Source organism: Zonotrichia albicollis, chromosome 9, assembly GCF_047830755.1.
Source record: "Zonotrichia albicollis isolate bZonAlb1 chromosome 9, bZonAlb1.hap1, whole genome shotgun sequence".
NCBI classification, from domain to species: domain Eukaryota; kingdom Metazoa; phylum Chordata; class Aves; order Passeriformes; family Passerellidae; genus Zonotrichia; species Zonotrichia albicollis.
In genome coordinates this window covers 20,689,202-20,707,349 of record NC_133827.1, presented here as the reverse complement: position 1 = coordinate 20,707,349, position 18,148 = coordinate 20,689,202, and the positions used below count along the sequence as shown (strand labels likewise).

The 18,148-nt window shown below is 60.7% G+C and overlaps 3 protein-coding genes across 29 annotated transcripts in view; 2 read left to right on the top strand and 1 right to left on the bottom strand.

Annotated features, from left to right (window-relative positions):
• Positions 1 to 7,571: 7,571 nt before the first annotated feature.
• Positions 7,572 to 11,634, top strand: MAB21L4 (mab-21 like 4). Its single transcript, XM_005489508.4, has 5 exons — positions 7,572 to 8,067; positions 9,078 to 9,300; positions 10,083 to 10,236; positions 10,919 to 11,275; positions 11,440 to 11,634. Exons 1-5 carry the CDS (start codon positions 7,608 to 7,610, stop codon positions 11,530 to 11,532), a joined length of 1,287 nt encoding a protein of 428 aa, XP_005489565.1. The 5' UTR covers positions 7,572 to 7,607; the 3' UTR covers positions 11,533 to 11,634.
• Positions 11,611 to 15,526, bottom strand: AGXT (alanine--glyoxylate aminotransferase). Its single transcript, XM_014268840.3, has 11 exons — positions 15,246 to 15,526; positions 14,938 to 15,130; positions 14,571 to 14,635; positions 14,399 to 14,499; positions 14,165 to 14,235; positions 13,775 to 13,859; positions 13,419 to 13,514; positions 13,129 to 13,198; positions 12,933 to 13,028; positions 12,597 to 12,725; positions 11,611 to 12,293 (listed from the first exon to the last, which is right to left on the bottom strand). Exons 1-11 carry the CDS (start codon positions 15,483 to 15,485, stop codon positions 12,186 to 12,188), a joined length of 1,254 nt encoding a protein of 417 aa, XP_014124315.3. The 5' UTR covers positions 15,486 to 15,526; the 3' UTR covers positions 11,611 to 12,185.
• A 1,387-nt stretch (positions 15,527 to 16,913) lies between these two features.
• KIF1A (kinesin family member 1A) overlaps positions 16,914 to 18,148 on the top strand; it is a 42,680-nt gene continuing 41,445 nt past the window's right edge. For 12 of the 27 annotated variants that reach the window (XM_074546857.1, XM_074546863.1, XM_074546849.1 and 9 more), the window contains exon 1: positions 16,916 to 17,148. The gene's annotated coding sequence lies outside the window, so the exon portion shown is untranslated. Of the gene's footprint in view, positions 17,149 to 18,148 lie in introns of all 27 variants that reach the window. The other 15 variants (XM_074546848.1, XM_074546847.1, XM_074546845.1 and 12 more) reach the window with 3 other exon arrangements.

Here is an 18,148-nt window from a genome sequence, read left to right as displayed (position 1 = left end):
CAGCCCATGCTGGGGACAGGACATGTGGAGGGGGCCTGGGGAGCTGTTAATGATCCAGAGCGCGTTCAGCACGGATCACTCAGGCAGAGGGGACTGCAGGTCAGCACATGGTTTGGATTTGGCTCTCCCCTCCCTCCCAGCTAATTGGGCCGAGCCCAGAGAGCATTCCCTGCGGATGCCAAACACGTGTGTGGCACAAGCATCACCTCCTGTGGGGGGGAACGACTCCTGGGAGCTCCTTCCCCAGGGTGGGAGAGGCACCAGGCGGAGCAGGGAGGTGTGTGGGTGTTGGAGGGGAGCTGGGCTTCGGTGAAAGGGTTTGAACTCGCTGCCTGGCCCAGGCTCAAAGAATGCAGCAGCGCAGATCACATGCACAGCTGTGGGTGGTGGGAAGGGGCTGGAGGGCAGCCAGGAGGATGGAGGTTACTGCAACACCCAGCTCCCACTCCCCCAAACCCCCAGCAACGCCTGCTCCACCCCACAGGGCAGGAACAGGGGGGGATCTCTTCCCCTGTCCCCTTTGTCACCTCCTCCTGCCACCCTGGGACCCCTCTGAGCCCCGGGCAGCTGGTGGCCATGTGTCATCTGAGCTCTGGTGGCAGGGATGCCGCTGATGTGTCCCCTCCCTGCTCCTAGGGCAGTCCCAGATGAGCAGAAGGACATGGGGGGTCCCAGGTTCCAAGTTCTGCTCCCCAGGGCTGTTCCCTGGGGGGACACGGTGCCCATGGGACACAGCAAAGGAGTGGTGGCTCTGCCAGTCATTGCTGACACCAGCACAGATGGGGAGTGCAATCCCTGAGATGGACACAAATCCTCTCCCCTGGGGCAAGCCCTGGCCCATGGCTTTTTCCCACCACTGCAAATCCCAGGGTTTGGAATGCTGAGGGTGCTGCTGGATCTGGAGGGATGGGGATGCAAATCCCAGGTTCTGGAATGCTGAGGGTGCTGCTGGCTCTGGAGGGGTGGGGATGCAAATCCCAGGGTTTGGAATGCTGAGGGTGCTGCTGGATCTGGAGGGATGGGAATGCAAATCCCAGGGTTCGGAATGCTGAGGGTGCTGCTGGCTCTGGAGGGATGGGGATGCAAATCCCAGGTTTGGAATGCTGAGGGTGCTGCTGGCTCTGGAGGGATGGGGATGCAAATCCCAGGTTCTGGAATGCTGAGGGTGCTGCTGGCTCTGGAGGGATGGGGATGCGAATCCCAGGGTTTGGAATGCTGAGGGTGCTGCTGGCTCTGGAGGGATGGGGATGCAAATCCCAGGGATCCCAGGGTCACCCTGCCAGCTCAGCTGTCCCTCTGCCACTCCCCACAGAGCCCCTGGCCTCAGGGAGGGACAGGGACACAGCACTTCACCCAAGGATAGCCCTGTCCTGGGGCAGCCCCAGTGCAGGGAACGGTGCCAAAACCAGGACACGAGGCTGAAACCAGAGCCTGGTGAAGCCCTGTCCTGGCTGAGGCTCCTGCAGCTGGATTAATGAAGTGAAAGCCACCCCAGCAGCAGCTCTAATGAAGATTTCAAGCCTGTTGTGAAGCCACATTGGCAAGGGTGGCACCACACAGGGCTGGGGCTGGCCACAGGCACCTCCAGCACAGCATTGGGAAGCAATGTCAGCTTTCCCAAGCCAGCTGAAAGCTCCTCGGATGTTCTGCTGCTTTGATTATTTGACAGGCCATGTTTTTTAAATTATTCTTGTGTAAATATTTACGCGTTTTTACAAGAACCATGCTTGGAGCAGCGGGCCTGCGGCAGATGCAGGGCCGGAGGGGAGGGGGCTGCACGATGCCTTGCTCCATCCCTCCTGCAGGTCAAACTGCCCCAAAATACTGCCCACAGACACAAAACTGCCCCAAAACACTTCCCACAGACACCCACAGACACAAAACTGCCCCAAAACACTGCCCACAGACACAAAACTGCCCCAAAACACTTCCCACATGCACCCTGAGCCCCAAACTGTCCCAAAACACTTCCCAAAGACACAAAACTGCCCCAAACTGCCCCAAAACACTTCCCACAGACACAAAACTGCCCCAAACTGCCCCAAACACTGCCCACAGACACAAAACTGCCCCAAACTGCCCCAAAACACTTCCCACAGATACCATGAGCCCCAAACTGCCCCAAAACACTTCTCACAGATACCCTGAGACACAAAACTGCCCCAAACTGCCCCAAACACTGCCCACAGACACAAAACTGCCCCAAACACTTCCCACAGACACCCTGAGCTCCAAACTGCCCCAAAACACTGCCCACAGACACAAAACTGCCCCAAACTGCCCCAAAAACTGCCCGCAGACACAAAACTGCCCCAAAACACTTCCAAAGACACCCTGAGCCACAAAACTGCCCCAAAACACTTCCCACAGACACAAAACTGCCCCAAAACACTGCCCACAGACACCCTGAGCCCCAAACTGCCCCAAACACTGCCCACAGACACCCTGAGCCACAAAAACACCAAGGGCTGTTGGCAGGGTGGAGATCACTGCGCCATTGCCCACTCCCACCTCAGCACTGCACCCCAGCCCACCCCAATCTCAGAGCAGATCAAATAAATACAAAAAATCCCTTTTTTTGTTTTTGTGGTTGTTTTTTTTTTTTTTTTTTTTTTTTTTTTTTTCTGGGGGTTTATCTGCCCCCAAAACCCTCAGTTTGCAGGGATAGTGCTTCCTGGTGGGAACCCCGAGTGCCAGCCCTGTGCTGCTCCCCAGGATCGTGGCTATGGATTTTGGGAAGGATGAGGGTGAGCTCCCCTCCCTCCCCCACGCACAGATGGGATCCACAAGCCAGCCTCGAGTTTTCCACCGAGCTCAGCAGAAATTCCCCCAGAAGGTCAGTGACCAGAGAAAGGGATGATCCATCATTAAATAAATTGTTTTCATTTCCCAGGATAAAGGGGAGGAAAAGGGGAGGAGGGGAGGTGTTGTTGGATCAGGGCTGGAAAATAAAAGAGCACAAGAAGGCAGGAAAACCACCCCCTGCACTCCCTGCAGAGAGCAGCCCCAGCTCCTTCCCTGGGCCCTCACCAGAGTTTTACAGCCAAAGCTCTTAATGTGATTATAATAATTATTTCTTTCCTAGCAATCCCCTCTCCCCCCGCAGTTGTTGGGATTTTTGGGGTTTTTTTTATATTTTAATAAACAGCCTATTTTGAAATGTTACTGGGGCAAGCCAAGACTCCAGCTGAGCCCTGGCCTGGAGGAAGGAGTAGGGCCAGGGGGAGCGTGTGAATGTGTGTGTGAGTGTGTGTGTGAATGTGTGTGAGTGTGTGTGTGAGTGTGTGTGAATGTGTGTTTGTGTGAATGTATGTGAGTGTGTGTGTGTGAATGTGTGTGTGTGTGAATGTGTGAGTGTGTGTAAATGTGTGTGTGTGAATGTGTGTGTGAATGTGTGTGTGAATGTGTGTGTGAATGTGTGTGTGTGTGAGTGTGTGTGTGTAAATGTGTGTGTGAATGTGTGTGTGTGTGTGTGAATGTGTGTGTGAATGTGTGTGTGTGTGTATGTGTGTGTGTGAATGTGTGTGTAAATGTGTGTGAATGTGTGTGTGTGAATGTGTGTGTGTGTGAATGTGTGTGTATGTGAGAATGTGTGTGCGAATGCGTGTGTGTGTGAATGCGTGTGTGTGTGAATGCGTGTGAATGAGTGTGAATGTGAATCAGTGTGAGTGTGTGTGTGACTCTGTGTGTGTGTTTGTGTGTGAATGTGTGTGAGTGCGTGTGGATGTGTGAATGTGTGTGAACATGTGTAAATGTGTTTGAATGTGTGAATGTGTGTGAGTGTAACTGTGTGAATGTGTGTGTGAGTGTGTGAGTGTATGTGAATGTGTGTGGCTGTGTGAGAGCGTGTGAATTGTGTGAACGTGTGTGTGCACGTGTGTGAGTGTGAGTGTGTGTGTATGTGTGTGTGTGTGAATGAGTGTGTGTGAATGTGGGTGAATGCATGTGAATGTGAGTGTGTGTGTGTGAATGTGTGAAAGTTTGTGAATGAATGTGAGTGTGTGTGTGACTGTGTGTGACTGTGTGAGTGCGTGTGAACGTGTGTAAATGTGTTTGACTGTGTGAGTGTGTGTGAGTGTAACTGTGTGCACGTGTGTGCAAGCATGCAGCCAGCGTGTGCCTGTGGGAGCGTGGGCACCACGGGGACACCCCCTGCAGCCTGCAAGCACAGCCAGACCCTGAAAACTCTGAAAACCCTGAAAACCCAGAGAACGTGCCCATGCCCCATGGAACAGTCTGGGGACCCTTCTCCCTCCCCCCCAGCCTGGGTGCCCCACCGAGCCCCCCCATCTCCCACCCCCCATCTCCCACCCCTCTGTGTGGTCCCCCCCAAGCCCCAGGGCCGAGCTTTGAAATCTGTTGAAAAGAGACCCTTTCTGCCAAAATAAACAGCCTGTCATGTTAAATTACTCTCTCTTCCTCTCTACCTTCCCTGCCTGTGTCCCCCCTCGCCGTCCCAGCTGTTTTGCTGGGGGCTGTGCCCCTCTGGGGGCCTGTGGGGAGCAAAGTGCTGGGGCAGAGCATGACCCACCCCTCATCCCAGCTCCTTAACACATCTCAGCACCCCAAAATCCTTCTGCTGGCTGCTGATGGAGTCTTGCCGCACTCACACTGCGCAGGGGGACACTGGGGGCTCCTTGCAGCTCCTGCCCACCTCTGCTGTGCCAGGTGCTCCCACACCCCCAGGTTTTTTCCCCTCTCTCTCTTGCTTGTACTTGCCCTTCAGCTCGGGGTTGTTTTCTCCCTCCCTGTTTCTAACAGATCAAAAATTCTTGGAGCTGCAAAATGCCAAGATGGAAACAGGGATTAGCTCATTCAGGCCAGACTCTGTGCCAGTAGCAGGGCACTTGCCACCACCAGCCTCTGGTGACTTGCCCAGACACTCTGCACTCCAGCCATGCCTTCCATAGCCTCACCTTCCCACCAGGAATATTTTCCTGCTGGTTTTGGGCCATCTTGGGCTGATTGTGGGGCTGAGTGTCCGGGTGCTGCCCCAAATGCCCAGCAGGTCACTCCCTGTGCTGCCTGTGGCTGGAAAATGCCCCTCCAGGGCCGCCTGCCTATCCTATGGGGAAGAGGAGGGAATGAGAAGGAGAGAGGAGGAGATAGAGGAAGGGGAAAGGAGAATGGGAAAGGAGAAAAACAGGGTGAAAACCAGGAAGGAGGGGAAGAAGAAGAAAGGAAGGGAAAGGCAGAAGAGGGAATGTGAAAGGGGAAAAGGGGGAAAAGGGGGAAAAGGGGGAAAAGGGGAAAAGGGGGGAAAGGGGGGGAAGGGAGGACAAGGGGGGAAGGGGGAAAAGGGGGAAAAGGGGGGAAAGGGGAAAAGAGAAAAGGGGGAAAGGGGGGAAAAGGGGGGGGAAAGGGGGAAAAGGGGAGAAAAGGGGGGAAAGGGGAAAAGGGGAGAAAGGGGAAAAGGGGGGAAAGGGGAAAAGGGGGAAAAAGGGGGGAAAAGGGGGGAAAGGGGAAAAGGGGGGAAAAGGGGAAAAGGGAAAGGGGGGAAAGGGGAGAAAAGGGGGGAAAGGGGAAAAGGGGGAAAGAGGAGGTCCCAGCCTGCAGGAAGGCAGCATTTGCAGCAGCAGCTTCTTGGCTGTGGCACCCAGAGGTTTGAAAAGTGCAGAGATGAGCCCAGGGGATCACATCACTCTGGCTCTTGCTGGTGCCAGGGCTCTGGCTGCAGGATGCCAGGGTCACCCTGTGACAAGGGGACAAGGTTACCCCACTGGCACCAAGACATCTGGGGGCACCCCATGTTTCCCTGTCCAGCCTTACCTTCCCACAGAACCACTCCTGGCCCTCAGCTCAGCTTCTGCATGGTGCCACAGCCTCCTCCAGCATTCCTGCCAGGCACTGACAGAAGGAATGTCCTGGATGCTGCTGAGGCAGGAGCTCCATCCGTGACAGAATGATGCTCCATGGACACACAGCAACCCTGCCAGCAGTGAGCCATGCCCCACCACCCCCAGAAAAGTGGTGGCCTGCATCTCTCTGCCCTCTTTTTGCCACACCAGGGCATGAGCAGTAATTTCTCTTGTCTGGCTTGGGTTCAGGACTCTTCAGGATGAGCCCAAGCCACTCTGATGGGGCTCTGCTGCTGCTTTTGGTCCCTCTCTGAGACACCAGCCAGCTTGTCTTCCCCACAGGATGGAGGAGGGCAAGACCTGCCCCTCAGCCCTGGCTGAGACAAATATTGGTGTGAATGACTGAGCATCCCCTGCTCAGATGGTTGAAACCTGGAGTGCAGGGCTCAGGTGAGGAAATGCAGAGCCCATCAACCACTGTGGGGGCTTAAAATCTGGCTGAGACCCCCCAGCTCACAGCACCCACAGCGTCCTGGCAGTGAGAAATCCAGTGCAGGCCTAATGACCCGGGCTGCAGGTGCTCAAGGATGCTCTGCAGGTGGGAGCTCTGACCCTTGGAAGGCAGAAGGGTCCATGAACATGAGGGACAGGGAACTGAAGGAGGCACAAACTGGAAATAACCCCCGGGGAGATTCAGAACCCTCATCTGGGCTGTTTAAAAGGGTAAGTGTGCCCACATGAGATGGAAGGAGCAGCCATGAGCCCATGGCACTCTCCCTTCCTTCCTCACAAGGCGTCCCTGTGACGGTGTTCATAGGGATCCAAGGATGAGGGAAGAGATGAGGATCTGACTCCATGTTTCAGAAGGCTTGATTTATTATTTTATAATATATATTATATTAAAACTATACTAAAAGAGTAGAAGAAAGGTTTTCATCAGAAGGCTAGCTCAGAATAGAATAGCAAAGAATGATAACAAAGGTTTGTGGCTCGGCTCTGTGTCCAAGCCAGCTGGACTGTGATTGGGCATTAATTAGAAACAAGCACATGAGACCAATCACAGATGCACCTGTTGCATTCCACAGCAGCAGATAACCATTGTTTACATTTTGTTCCTGAGGCCTCCCAGCTTCTCAGGAGGAGAAATCCTAAGGAAAGGGTTTTCCATAAAAGATGTCTGTGACAGGCCCCGCCGCTCCCCACCCTCCCCACGCCGGCTTTGGGGTCCCAACCCCGTTCTGTGCCCCCTCCCGGCTCGGTCCTCCCGCAGCCTGGTGGGGTCGCTGCTGGAGAGGGGCGCACCTGGGAGAGCCTGATGGAGCCTGATGGAGCCTGATGGAGCTGAGCCCGGTGTTGACAGAGTCACACTGGGCCTGCAGGGCTGCTCTGGGCCCCGAAAAGGCAGGCTCAGGGTCCTGCAGCCCTTCCGGGCTCCCGTGGGTGCCACACAGGGCGGGAAGGGCTGAGCTGTGCCCGGCCAGGACAGGGGGACAGTGGCTCCTTCAGCTGGCACTGCCTGGGACAGGGTGCTGCCGGCACCCAGGCGGTGCCGAGGGCGGTGTGGGAGAGCACAGCGTTCTCCTGGCATGATCCACCCGCTGAGCACCCTCTGGAGTGCCGGGAGAGGGGACACGGTGTGACTCAATTCCCCACCCTGGGTTTGCCCTGTACCTGTCCCTGGGTGTCACCCAGCACTCGGTGCTTGTCACCACCCGGCCCTGCTTCCCTCTGCCCGCCCCAGCCCTGCCCTCCCCACCCACACAAACCCTTCCTGCTGCTGCAGCAGCGTAGATCAGTAGCAGAGCTGCCATGGAGGCCAGCCCTTCCCTCTGGCACAGCTACCTCGGCGTGATCCTGTCCCGCGAGAGGCAGCGCATGGAGCACTTCCAGCGGGCCGAGGACATCCTGCTCACCCTGCTGGAGAGCGTCCATGCCAGGGATCCTCGCTTCCTTGTGGACTACGCCAGGAACCTGGAGGCCTTTGAGTTCTCTGTCTGTGCCTCTGAGGACGCCGTGACTCTGGAGGTGCCGCTGCGCATTGACGGTGACACCCTGCGAGTGCTGGCACGCCGGAGCAGCCCGGAGCATCCTGCAGAGCTCAGCACCTGCTGCCTGGAACTCTGCTCTCCTAGGGCTGGTTTGGAGGACTGGACTGGTGCCGTGGATGGGATGGAGCACTGCCTGCTCCCAGGCAAAATCCTGCAGCACCTGAAAGAGCTCCTTGTTTCAGCCATCGTGCGCTGCCAACGCCTCTTCCTGCTGCAGCCAGGTGCGTATGCTGGCACGGTGCTTCCCAGGCAGGGGCTGCCTGCAGGGCCTGCCCAGCTCCCCAGCTTGGCAGTGATCCATCCCTCTGCAAACGTGCTGGGACCGATGTTCCTGGGCATGTGGCCCACCCAAAAGCTGCAGGGGCAGGTTAGCGAGCACCTTGCTGTGGGCTGGGATGGGCTCTGCCTCCAGCTGAGGAAGGGGAGATGCAAACTGTTCCCTGGTATCCCAGGGCATCAGAGTCATCCTCACCTGGGATGGATGGCACCCTCCCTTCTTGGTGGGTGCAGGGTCCACCCAGCCCAGGTAGGGTTTGCTCAAGGATTTGGTGGGCTTGGCTTACCCTCAGCACATTCTCCTCTCTGCCTCTCGGCCTCCAGGTGCCCCCTGCTGTGTAGAGTGAGCTGGACCAGGACCCTGGGGCAGGGGTCTGGCCCTGTGAACACACAGCTGGCAGCAGTGTCCCTGGAAAGGACATGGTGGGAGGGGACCCTGGGAATTGCCCATAGCTGCTCCATAACCCTCTTCATGCATTTCCATCTCCCAGTGTGCTTCTTAAAGGAAAGCCCAGCCAGGGTGAAAGGGTGATGTGGGAGGACAAGTGGCTCTGAAAGTCTCTTAACCCAGTCCCAGCAGGTCCAGCATCCCCTCCTTCCTCCGTGGCCAAGCCAGTGACCTTCACCTTCCTCCACCCCCACAAAGCAATGAACCTCTCCCGATCCATTTTTCTGGGACTGCTTTGCTTTTCTTGGCACTGCTCAGCCCCCCAGAAGCACAGCTCGGTTTGACTGCTGGAGACTTCCTGCTGTGCCTGACCCTGACCCCTGCCATGCCTCTTCCTGTAGAACCACCCCAGCACGGCTGGGAGAGGGATTTTACCGGGAACTGCACCCAGATGCAGCCCTGGGAAGGGCTGACTCCAGTGGGGTGGGACACGGCCACGGGTGCTGGTTCAGCCTGCGGGACCGGCTGTGCCAACCTGCTCACTGCTGCCAAACCCTCTGCATCCAGGTGACATCAGCGCTGAAAACCTGCGGGAGGATGCCCTGGAGCTCTCGCTGCTGATCCGCGGCAGCTGGAAGCCCGTTCGCTTTAACATCGTGCCGGTGGTGCGGAGGCAGCAGGAGCCGCTGCAGCTCCGGGGGCGGCGGAGCGGCCGGGGCTTCCCCGCGGGCAGCCTCAGCAGGGCCACGGAGGAGGCTCACTTTGTCCCTGCCTCCCCGCTCGGCTGGAGGTGAGAGGCTCGGCTGCGTGAGCAGAGGGGTGACCCTGCTCCAGGGATGGCCCCTGGCTGGCAGCACTGCTGGCTGGAGGCAAAAAGAGGGTGGGAAAGGATGGGGATGTGTCAGCAGGGGTTGAAGTCACCCCTTCGTGATGCCCAAACCTTCTTCTCTGTGCTGGAGAAAAAAAACCTCAGCCAAGTTTCAGACAGCTCAGGGAAAGAGGGGGAATTCAACTGAAGGAGGCCCTGAAATGATTCACTGGAGCTGCACCATGTCTGTGCAGAGAGGGCAGCTCTCAAATCCCTGCTTGGACTTCAGACAGCAGCAGGGTGATGAGCTCCCTCCCAAGGTGGGCTGCAGGACAACACAGGGCTGGACTGACGTATCTGGGGCTGGGCAGCCAGCTGGACTAGTCCATGTCTATTTTGGGAACCAGGTGTTCCAGCGGGATGCCCAGCCTCCCATTGGGGACCAACCCAGCCTCCCCTCCCCACCACACACAGGGGAGAACAACCCCAATTTGCCCCACTCTTGATCCTCCTGGGAGGGCAGGAGCTGCTCAGCAATGGGAACACTGCTCTCTCCACACATCTCTCTCCACACCTCTGAGGTTCTGCTCTGCCAGAGCAAGCACAGGAGGTGGATCCAGCAGGATCTTGCAGATCCAAGATGCTGCATTGGCTGGGACCCCATGTGTGCCATGGAGGGATCCCTCTGCAGGCACGCTCCCCCCATCCTGGGAGCATGCAGGTCTTCCTGTCCCCTGCCAGCAGACCCCACTCTCTTCCTCCAGGTCCTCCACTCACCTTCCCCTCCTGAAGCTGCTGCGGGCAGTGGATTCCCTGCAGGGGCCCCGTGTGGACAGCCTGCGCCTGCTGGACCAGCTGCGGGAGCAGGACTGGGGGGGCCAGGCTGGGACAGGCCCTCTCACCTTCCACCACCTCCAGGTGGGTTGGTTCTGCTGCTTGGCACAACCGTGGCTCTCTGGGCAGGCAGAGCCAGGGCTGCTCCCCTGCACAGGCACCCACACACTGGGGGCTGCAGGGTTTGGGGTGCAGCAGCCCATGGCTGTGTCTGGGGAGGGTTTGTGCTGCTGCCAGCCGTGGTTAGAGGGCTTTGATCCTTCTTCCTTGGACTCCAGGAACTTCCAACTGCAGACACTTGGTGCATTCAGAGCTGGGGCTCTGCAGGACATCATCCCCTGTGCCACACTGCCAGTGCTTGCAGGATGGCATCCCTGTGCCACACTGCCACACTGCCAGTGCCTGCAGGATGGCATCCCTGGTGGCACAATCCAGGTGTGCCCTCCCTTTTGATGGCTCTCCAAGCCAAGGGTCAAGAAGAATGTAAGGATGTTTTCTGCTTACAGGGTGGCTCCACTCCCAAAGAACCCAAATCCTGTGTACTTTGCTTTGCGCTGCATTCTTTGATGTTTTGGGGGTGGTGATTGTGTTGTTTTTTTTTTTTTTTAAGAAAAAGGGCAGATATATTTATATGGCCTTCAGAAAAGTATGATCTGATTCAGCCCCCATGGATTCAGCCCCACAAGTGGTTGCAGGGTGTGAAGGGACAGCTTTCCTGGGATCAGGCCTTGTGCCTGACCCTGTGCTCCTCTCTCCCTCCCCACAGATGGTGTTGCTGTGGAGCACAGAGCTCTTTCCCTCCCCAGAGGACTGGCAGGACCTTGAGGGCTCTGTCTACAGGCTCCTGGTGATCCTCCTCCGCTGCCTGGCCACCCGGCACCTGCCCCACTTCCTGAACCCAGAGGAAAACCTCTTCCAAGGAGCTGCCCCAGACCTTGCCTCCCTCTACCATAAAGTGGAGAGCTTTGCCTGGGACCCCCAGCGCTTCCTCCGCTTCCATTTTGGCCTCCACGGGTTCAGTGGCAGCTGCCAGGCAGACAGGGAGACCAGAGCCCTCCTGCAGCTCCCCACCAGGGATGGCTCCTGCTGGGACACTGCCTACTTTGACATCCTGCTCAGCCAGGTAACCCCAGCCCTTCACCAGGAGCCACCTGGGCCAGGAAGCTTGGGATGAGCTGCAGTCTGAGCCCTCTGGGGGGCTGTGGAGGCTGTGGGAGGCTGGCAGTGCTGGCCATGGGGCTCAGGCAGAGTGGGGAGCCCTGTCCCCTCACTCCCCACCCACTTTAGTTCCAGGTGTTCCGGATCCAGGACAGCGCACGCCGCTCTGCAGCATCCCAGCTCCTCGCCAGGATCCGCCAGGAAATCCCTCAGCAGAGCTGAGTGGGCCCTGCTGTTGCTGCCCCATTGGGGGGTCTCAGAACTCTGGGGGGGTGCAACGAGGGCTGCAGGGCCAGGGAACAGCGTGCTGATGTGTCATTTTATTGAGGAAAGGTGCTACAGGGGAGAGAGCACACCTGCTGCAGCAGGAGAGGGGGCACAACAGTCCTGGTGGAGCTGGAGAGGGGGCACACACAGCCCCTGGTGGAGCTGGGGAGGGGGCACACACAGCCCCTGGTGGAGCTGGGGGGGGTGGATCATACACAGGGACCCTAGACAGCCCCTCCTGGAGCTGGGCACTGGGTGCTGCATGGCACAGGACCTGGAGGGGATGGCTGCCATTCTGCACTGCAGGGTGAGGTGTTGGTGATGGGAGGGGAAGAACCCTGTGGTCAGACCCTGATCCAGCCCCTTGCCAGCTTGCTGAGGGTCCCCATGCCCTGGGGACAGGGGAAGGGAAAGAACTGAGGGGCCAGGCCATTGTGGGGTGATGGGAGGAGTGGTTTTGAGCCATGCTGAGCACAGCCATCCTCTCCATGCCCCTGCTATCCCAGCTCCTTTCCAAGTGCCTTGGCTTGCTGGATGTGGCTCCTGCCGCATCCCAGGGAGGCAGTGAGTTCCTCTGGTGCCAGGCACGCCAGGCAGTGCCCGGGGGCTTACAGCCGGCTGCGGGGGCAGCGCTGCAGGGCGTCCCGCAGGGCTCCCAGCACTCGCGCCACGTTGTCCCGCGTTGAGTTGCAGCCCATGAGGCCGATGCGCAGCACCTGGAGGAGGAGGAGGATGAGTGGCTGTGCCTGGACAGGAAGGACTGAGGGCCGCCCAGCCAGGTGGGGAGGGCTGTGCGCAGCTCCCTCGCTCGTATTTAACACCCCGCTCCCTATAAAGAGGTGTCACCGCGCTAATTACTAATTACGTGCGTGGTTATTCAATTAGCGGTGATTGTGTGCGGTTGGGATGCAATGCGTTGCTCCGGGCAATGGGACAGCCAGGGAGGGGCAGGGAAGGCGGGGAGCTGTGCCCAGCAGCCGTGGGCACCACCAGCAGCAGCAGGGCAGGGCTGTGCCCACCTTGCCCGCCGTGGGGCCCAGGCCCCCGGCGATCTCCACGCCGTGCTTGTCCATCAGGAAAGCCGTGATGTCCTTCCAGCTGTAGCCCTCGGGCACCCTGACGGTGGTGATGGTGGGCAGCCTGGCTTTCTGAGGAACAGAGAAACTGGTTCCAGTCCCACGGCCCCTGCTGACCCCAGCACAGCGCCAGGAGAGAGCACCACAGAGCAGGGAGACTTTTCCCTGGCGTCAAAAGCTGCCCAGGCACATCTCCAGCTCCTCAGGGCTGTGTCCTCACGCTGCCCCCACTCCCTGGTGGTGGTGATGGTGGTGGTGGTGGGCTTGTCCTGCACCCACCTCCTCCTCCACAAAGAGCTCCAGCCCCATGCCGAGCAGCCCCTGGCACAGCAGGCTGCAGTTGGCCCGGTGCCGCTCCCAGGAGCTCTCCAGACCCTGCGGGCAGAGAGGACAGGGGAGATCCCTGCTGCTGACAGGCACCTCCAGGCACCCACGGGCACCGCTGGGGCTGCCCTGCCCGCCCGGTGCCACTCACCCGTTCTGCCAGCAGGGCCAGGCCCTCCCGCAGGCTGAAGAAGCTGTTGATGGGTGCTGTGTGGTGGTACCTGCAAGGGGCACCCGGAGGGGTTCGGCTGGCCTGCATCCCCATGCTCATGGGGAAACTGAGGCACAGCATGCTCCCTCCTCATTCATCACCTGAGCAGCAGCCAGGCAGGGTGTGGGGAGGCAGAGCTGAGCCCTGAAGGGCAGGGGCAGCCCCCGAGCCGGCACAGAGGCTGGTGGGGAGTGTTTGCAGCCGTGTGTGAGAGGAGAGCCCGTCCTCACCTCCGTGGCTCCCCGTCACAGCCCCAGTAGTTTGCCAAGCAGCTCATGTCCAGGTAGTAGGATGGCGGCTTCGTCTTCCTCCTCAGCAGCTTCTCCCTGGTGAGACAGAGTGCTGGGGACAGGTGGGACCTTCACCCCACCAGCTCCAAGGTGGGAGGGAGTGCAGAGAGCTCCCACCCCACAGTGAGCGCAGAGACTGGCTCCAGCTCCCAGTTACTGTCCTGGGATGGGATGGGATGGGATGGGATGGGATGGGATGGGATGGGATGGGCTCCATCCCAATAGCACTGCAGATCAGGACAGAAGCAGGATACAGATGATCCAGCCCCATCACCTCCCAGCCAGGCTGCTCTTACCTGGCTCTCTCACTGAAGGAGATGGGGGCAGTGCCAGGGGGTACGTTCAGGACCTTCTGGGACCCCGAGTACAGGACATCGATCTCTGCCCAGCAGGGAAGACAGCTCTTCAGGAATCAGAGGCTCCCAGGAAGAAAATGCTGAGCTCTCTGACCTAGCTGCAGGTGTTGGGTGGGAAGCACAAGGGTGGCACACAGGGCAGGTCCTGCTCATGTTCAGACTGCTTTGGGAGGGCTCCTGGCACTGCTGATGGTCCCCCAAGGGGAACAGGCTGAACCAGTTCCAGTGCTGCCAGCCAAAATGCAGCTGAGGGGCTGACCCCACTGCTCTCTCTCCCTGTCCATGAGCCCTTTGTCCCCTGGCTGCCCATGATGGCACTGTGGCTCTTACCCTGCTGGTCCATGAAGATGGGGGCTCCCCCAAGCGATGCCACTGCGTCCACCAGCAGCAGGCAGCCATGCCTGTGGGGGGACAGAGCTCAGCCTGCTGCTGCTGCCACCTCCTCTGCCACATCTCTGCCTGCAGCCCTGCTCCCCACAGGGGCTGAATGTCTCACTGGCACCGACTTCCAGCACAACACAGAGCCCAGCGCAGATAAATCCCCAGTGCCCACCATGCACTGACCGGTGGCAGAGCTCGCCCAGCCCCTCCAGCGGCTGCAGCACCCCAGTGGAGGACTCGCCGTGGGTGATGAAGAGCACCAAAGGTTTGTGCTGCACCAGGCCCTGCACGACACGGGGGGAAGGTGACCACGCTGGAGGTCAGCTGTGCCCTCTGCACAGCGGCCAGCACTCACCTGCTCAATGTCCTGTGGAGTGAAGTACTGGCCCGGGGGCTTCAGCAGCTCACAGACATTGGCTCCTGGCAGGAATTTGGGCAGAGGAGAGTGAGGTGTGGGCGTGCTCCCACTGGGCAGTCACCTGCTCCATGGGGGAACTGGTGACACATGAACCAGGAGCAGAGACACCTGCCAGAGTCTGGCCTCCTGCAGGTTTGCCCAGTGCCATAAAGCACCACAAATGGAGTGGTATCATTCTTGGAAAAACCTCTAGCAGAGTGCTGTCTGGTTGTATAGCTGTGTCACCGAGCACTGCCAGGGCTGGGACAGCAAACCAGGGCACCCTGTCCTCAAGCCCAATCCCCCCAGCCCTGCCCCAGCATACCCAGCCTCCTGGCGATCTCGGCAGCACGCTGTCCCCAGATGCCATTGATGGCCACCAGCACGGTGTCACCTCGCTCCAGCAGGTTGAGGAGGGCGGCCTCCATGGCACAGTGGCCGCTGCCGCTGAGGGCCAGGCTCAGCCTGTTGCGCGTCTGGAAGGCGTACTGGATGCCTGCCTTGATCTCATCCATCACCTGCGGCGGCAGCACGCTGGCCAGCACTGCTCCCGCTCCTCCGGCCCCAGCAGAGCCGCGCCAGCCCCTCCTGGGGGTGAGGAGGAGGAGGGCAGGGGAGGAAGGCTGGGCTCACCTGCAGCACCTCGGGGTGCATGTGGCCCAGGAGCTGGGCTGCCCCCGCAGCCCGGATACGGCGGGGCACGTTGCTGGGGCCCGGGCCGAGCAGCAGCCGCTCCGGCACGGCCAGGGGCCGCAGCAGCTCCCCCGGAGGGCACACGCGGAGCAGGCTGGTGGCCATGGCACGCCGCGCTGTGCCCAGCAGCTGAGCCCAGAGCGCAGGAGTGGTGGAGGCTGCCTGAGCAGCTGCCAGCATTGCAGCACGGTGGATCCCGTGCCAGCAGTGTCCGGTGTCCCCATGGACCTTGACCCAGAAATCGGTGCCCCCCCACATACCAGTCTGGACTCTACCCCTGGCTGCCTCCCCTGCCTGGTTAAAGTGTCACCAGTGCTGTCCCTGCTGTCGTGGGCCCCTCGTTTTGGGGGATGCCCCCTTGCTGGTGCTCAGGGTATCACTCTCCAGGTACCCAGGCAGTCCCTGCCCCCATGCCCACACAACAGCAAAGATTATGTCTCCCAACAGCATCCCAGCAGGTGGGATCCCTGCTCTGGGCACCTGGAGCTGTGCCTCGGGATGGTTGTGCTGAGACAGGTCTGGCACAGCTGCCATGGTCGTAGCTCCTCCTGCAGGAAAAAGTTCCTGTTGAGCAGAGCTCCCTGCCCAGGGCCCTGCCTTGCAGAGGGACACTGGCTGGGTGACAGCCTGAGGGTGACAACCTGAGGGAGGCTGGCCAGGGGACTGATGAGCACCAGGGCTGTGGGCTGGAACACAGACACAATCCCTGCCACAGCGAGCTGTGCTCTGCAGGCTCAGCCTGGACCATGAGCATCCCAGCGTGTCGTGAGGATGCCACAGGCCCCACGTGGGGTCAGTTTTCTGTTACCTGCTGTGTGTACCCACAACACATTGCCTTGTGCCCAACCTCTGGCATGCTCTCTGCCATCCATACCCTGAAATGCAAACAAGCTGCCCTCTGCCAGCTTTAGCAGAGCCATGAGTGGATCCCTGCCCAGAGGAGCCCCTCAGTGAGCAAGGTTTTGGTTAGGGATGGCAGCACAGGGGTGGGAATTCCCACCTGGCAGAAATGGCCCCAGCGGCCGCTGCTGAAGACAGGGACAGAGGCGCAGGGCCAGGACCACTGAGAGGAGCTGGGCGCAGATGAGTTTGCTCCGACATGGCTGATGGAAGCCACAGCCAGCCCGCGGAGTGCTGCCCAGCCATCACCCACCAGAGCGATGACGACATATCAGATGGAGATGTCCCTGTTTTCTGGGGAGATTTGGGGCATGGCTGGGGCGGGGAGGGCACGCGTGGCCTCGAGGCTGCCGTGGGACGAGGCTGCAAACAGCTGGCAGCGAGGGAATAATCCGCTTTCTGCGCTGCCTCTCAATTCCGGGCGCAGATGGGCAGGAGCGGCCGTGCCCCGGGCGGCGGCTCGGTGGACGGAGGAGCGAACTGACGGCACCGGGGGTCGGGGCCGCTCCGCGGAATTCAGCACCGGGGAGCAGCGGTAGCGGTGTCCGGCCCGGGGTACCGGGGTACGGGGGTAACGGGGTACGGGGGTAACGGGGTACGGGGGTACCGGGCCGGTGCCGGTTGCCAGGCGACAGCGGCCCCGCCCCGCCCCGCCCCTGCGGCGGTTCCGCAGCTCCCGGGGCCGGGGGATGCGCTGACGTCACCGCTCCATCCCCGCGCGCGCCCTCCCGGTCCCCGCGTCCCCCTCCGGGCGGCGGCGGCCGCCAACCAGCGCGTGGGGCGGGGACCGCAGGGGCGGGGCCGCTGCCACCCGCACCGGCACCGACACCGGCACCGGCACCGCATCGCACCGCGCGGCTCGGCCTCATGCCGGCGCCCCCCGCCCACGGCTGAGCGCCGCGCCCCTCCGAACCGGCCACGGCCCCGGCCGCGGGCATCACAGGTAGGGAGGGGCGGGCGGCACCGCGCAGCACCGGGCAGCACCGGGCAGCACCGGGGCGATGGCCGCGGGGGGACACCGGGGCTGCTCGGCGGTGGCGGTGCCGCCCCTCGTGGCCCCGGCGGGCGGGAGCGGGATGCGCACCCCGAGGGTCCGGCGGGGCGGGGGGGCTGCTGCCGGGGCCATTTTGCGGAGCCCCCCCCCGATGCTCGGTGTTGGGGTGTGGGGAAGATGCCCTGGGGTCCCCAGCGCGGTGAGCGCCGGGTGCCGCCCCATCATCTTCCAGAAGGATCCAGCCGGGGTGCGCGGGGGGGCTGCCCGCGGACCGGGAGACGCCTCTGTCGCCCCGGCCCCGGGCAGGGTGCGAAGGGGAGGATGCCGTGGCGGGGGGCACAGGAGCCGCCCCGGAGGCACCCCTGCTGTCCCCTGCGGGGCAGATGGCAGTGGCTGTGCAGCTGAGCCATCTTGCGTCATCACCATCCTGATGCTCCAGAGCCGAACAGCAGCGCTGCAGGGAGCGCTGGGTGCCCCGCCTGGGGCTCTCGCACGGCAAAGATGCTGCGATGCCCAGGCTGTTCTTGGCCCCCAAGGACGAGCAGCCGCCGGTGACCTTGCGCTGTGGGGTGGCCGGACCAGGGCCGCCATGTCACTGCGGTGGCTGCTGGCTGTGGAAGGGGCCGGTCTGGGGCGCGGGGACAGTGCAGAGCTCCGCGCTTGTCATCCAGGCTCGCAGGGAGCAGCCCTGCACCTGCCCCATTGTCTCACTCCTCTGCTTCCTTCTCCCCCTCCTCCTCCTCCTCCTCCTCCTCCTCCCCCTCCCCTAGACCCTGCAGACCCCAGTGAGCCGGGCTCCTGCCTGCTCGGGTCCCATGCGACACCATCAGGGCTCGGGGGGCACCAGGGACCAGCCGAGCATCCTCTGTCCCACCCCAGAGGCAGGCACAGCCCCGGAGCAGCCCCGAGCAGGCGGCCTCTGTGGCACTGGGGACAGAGAGGCAGCAGA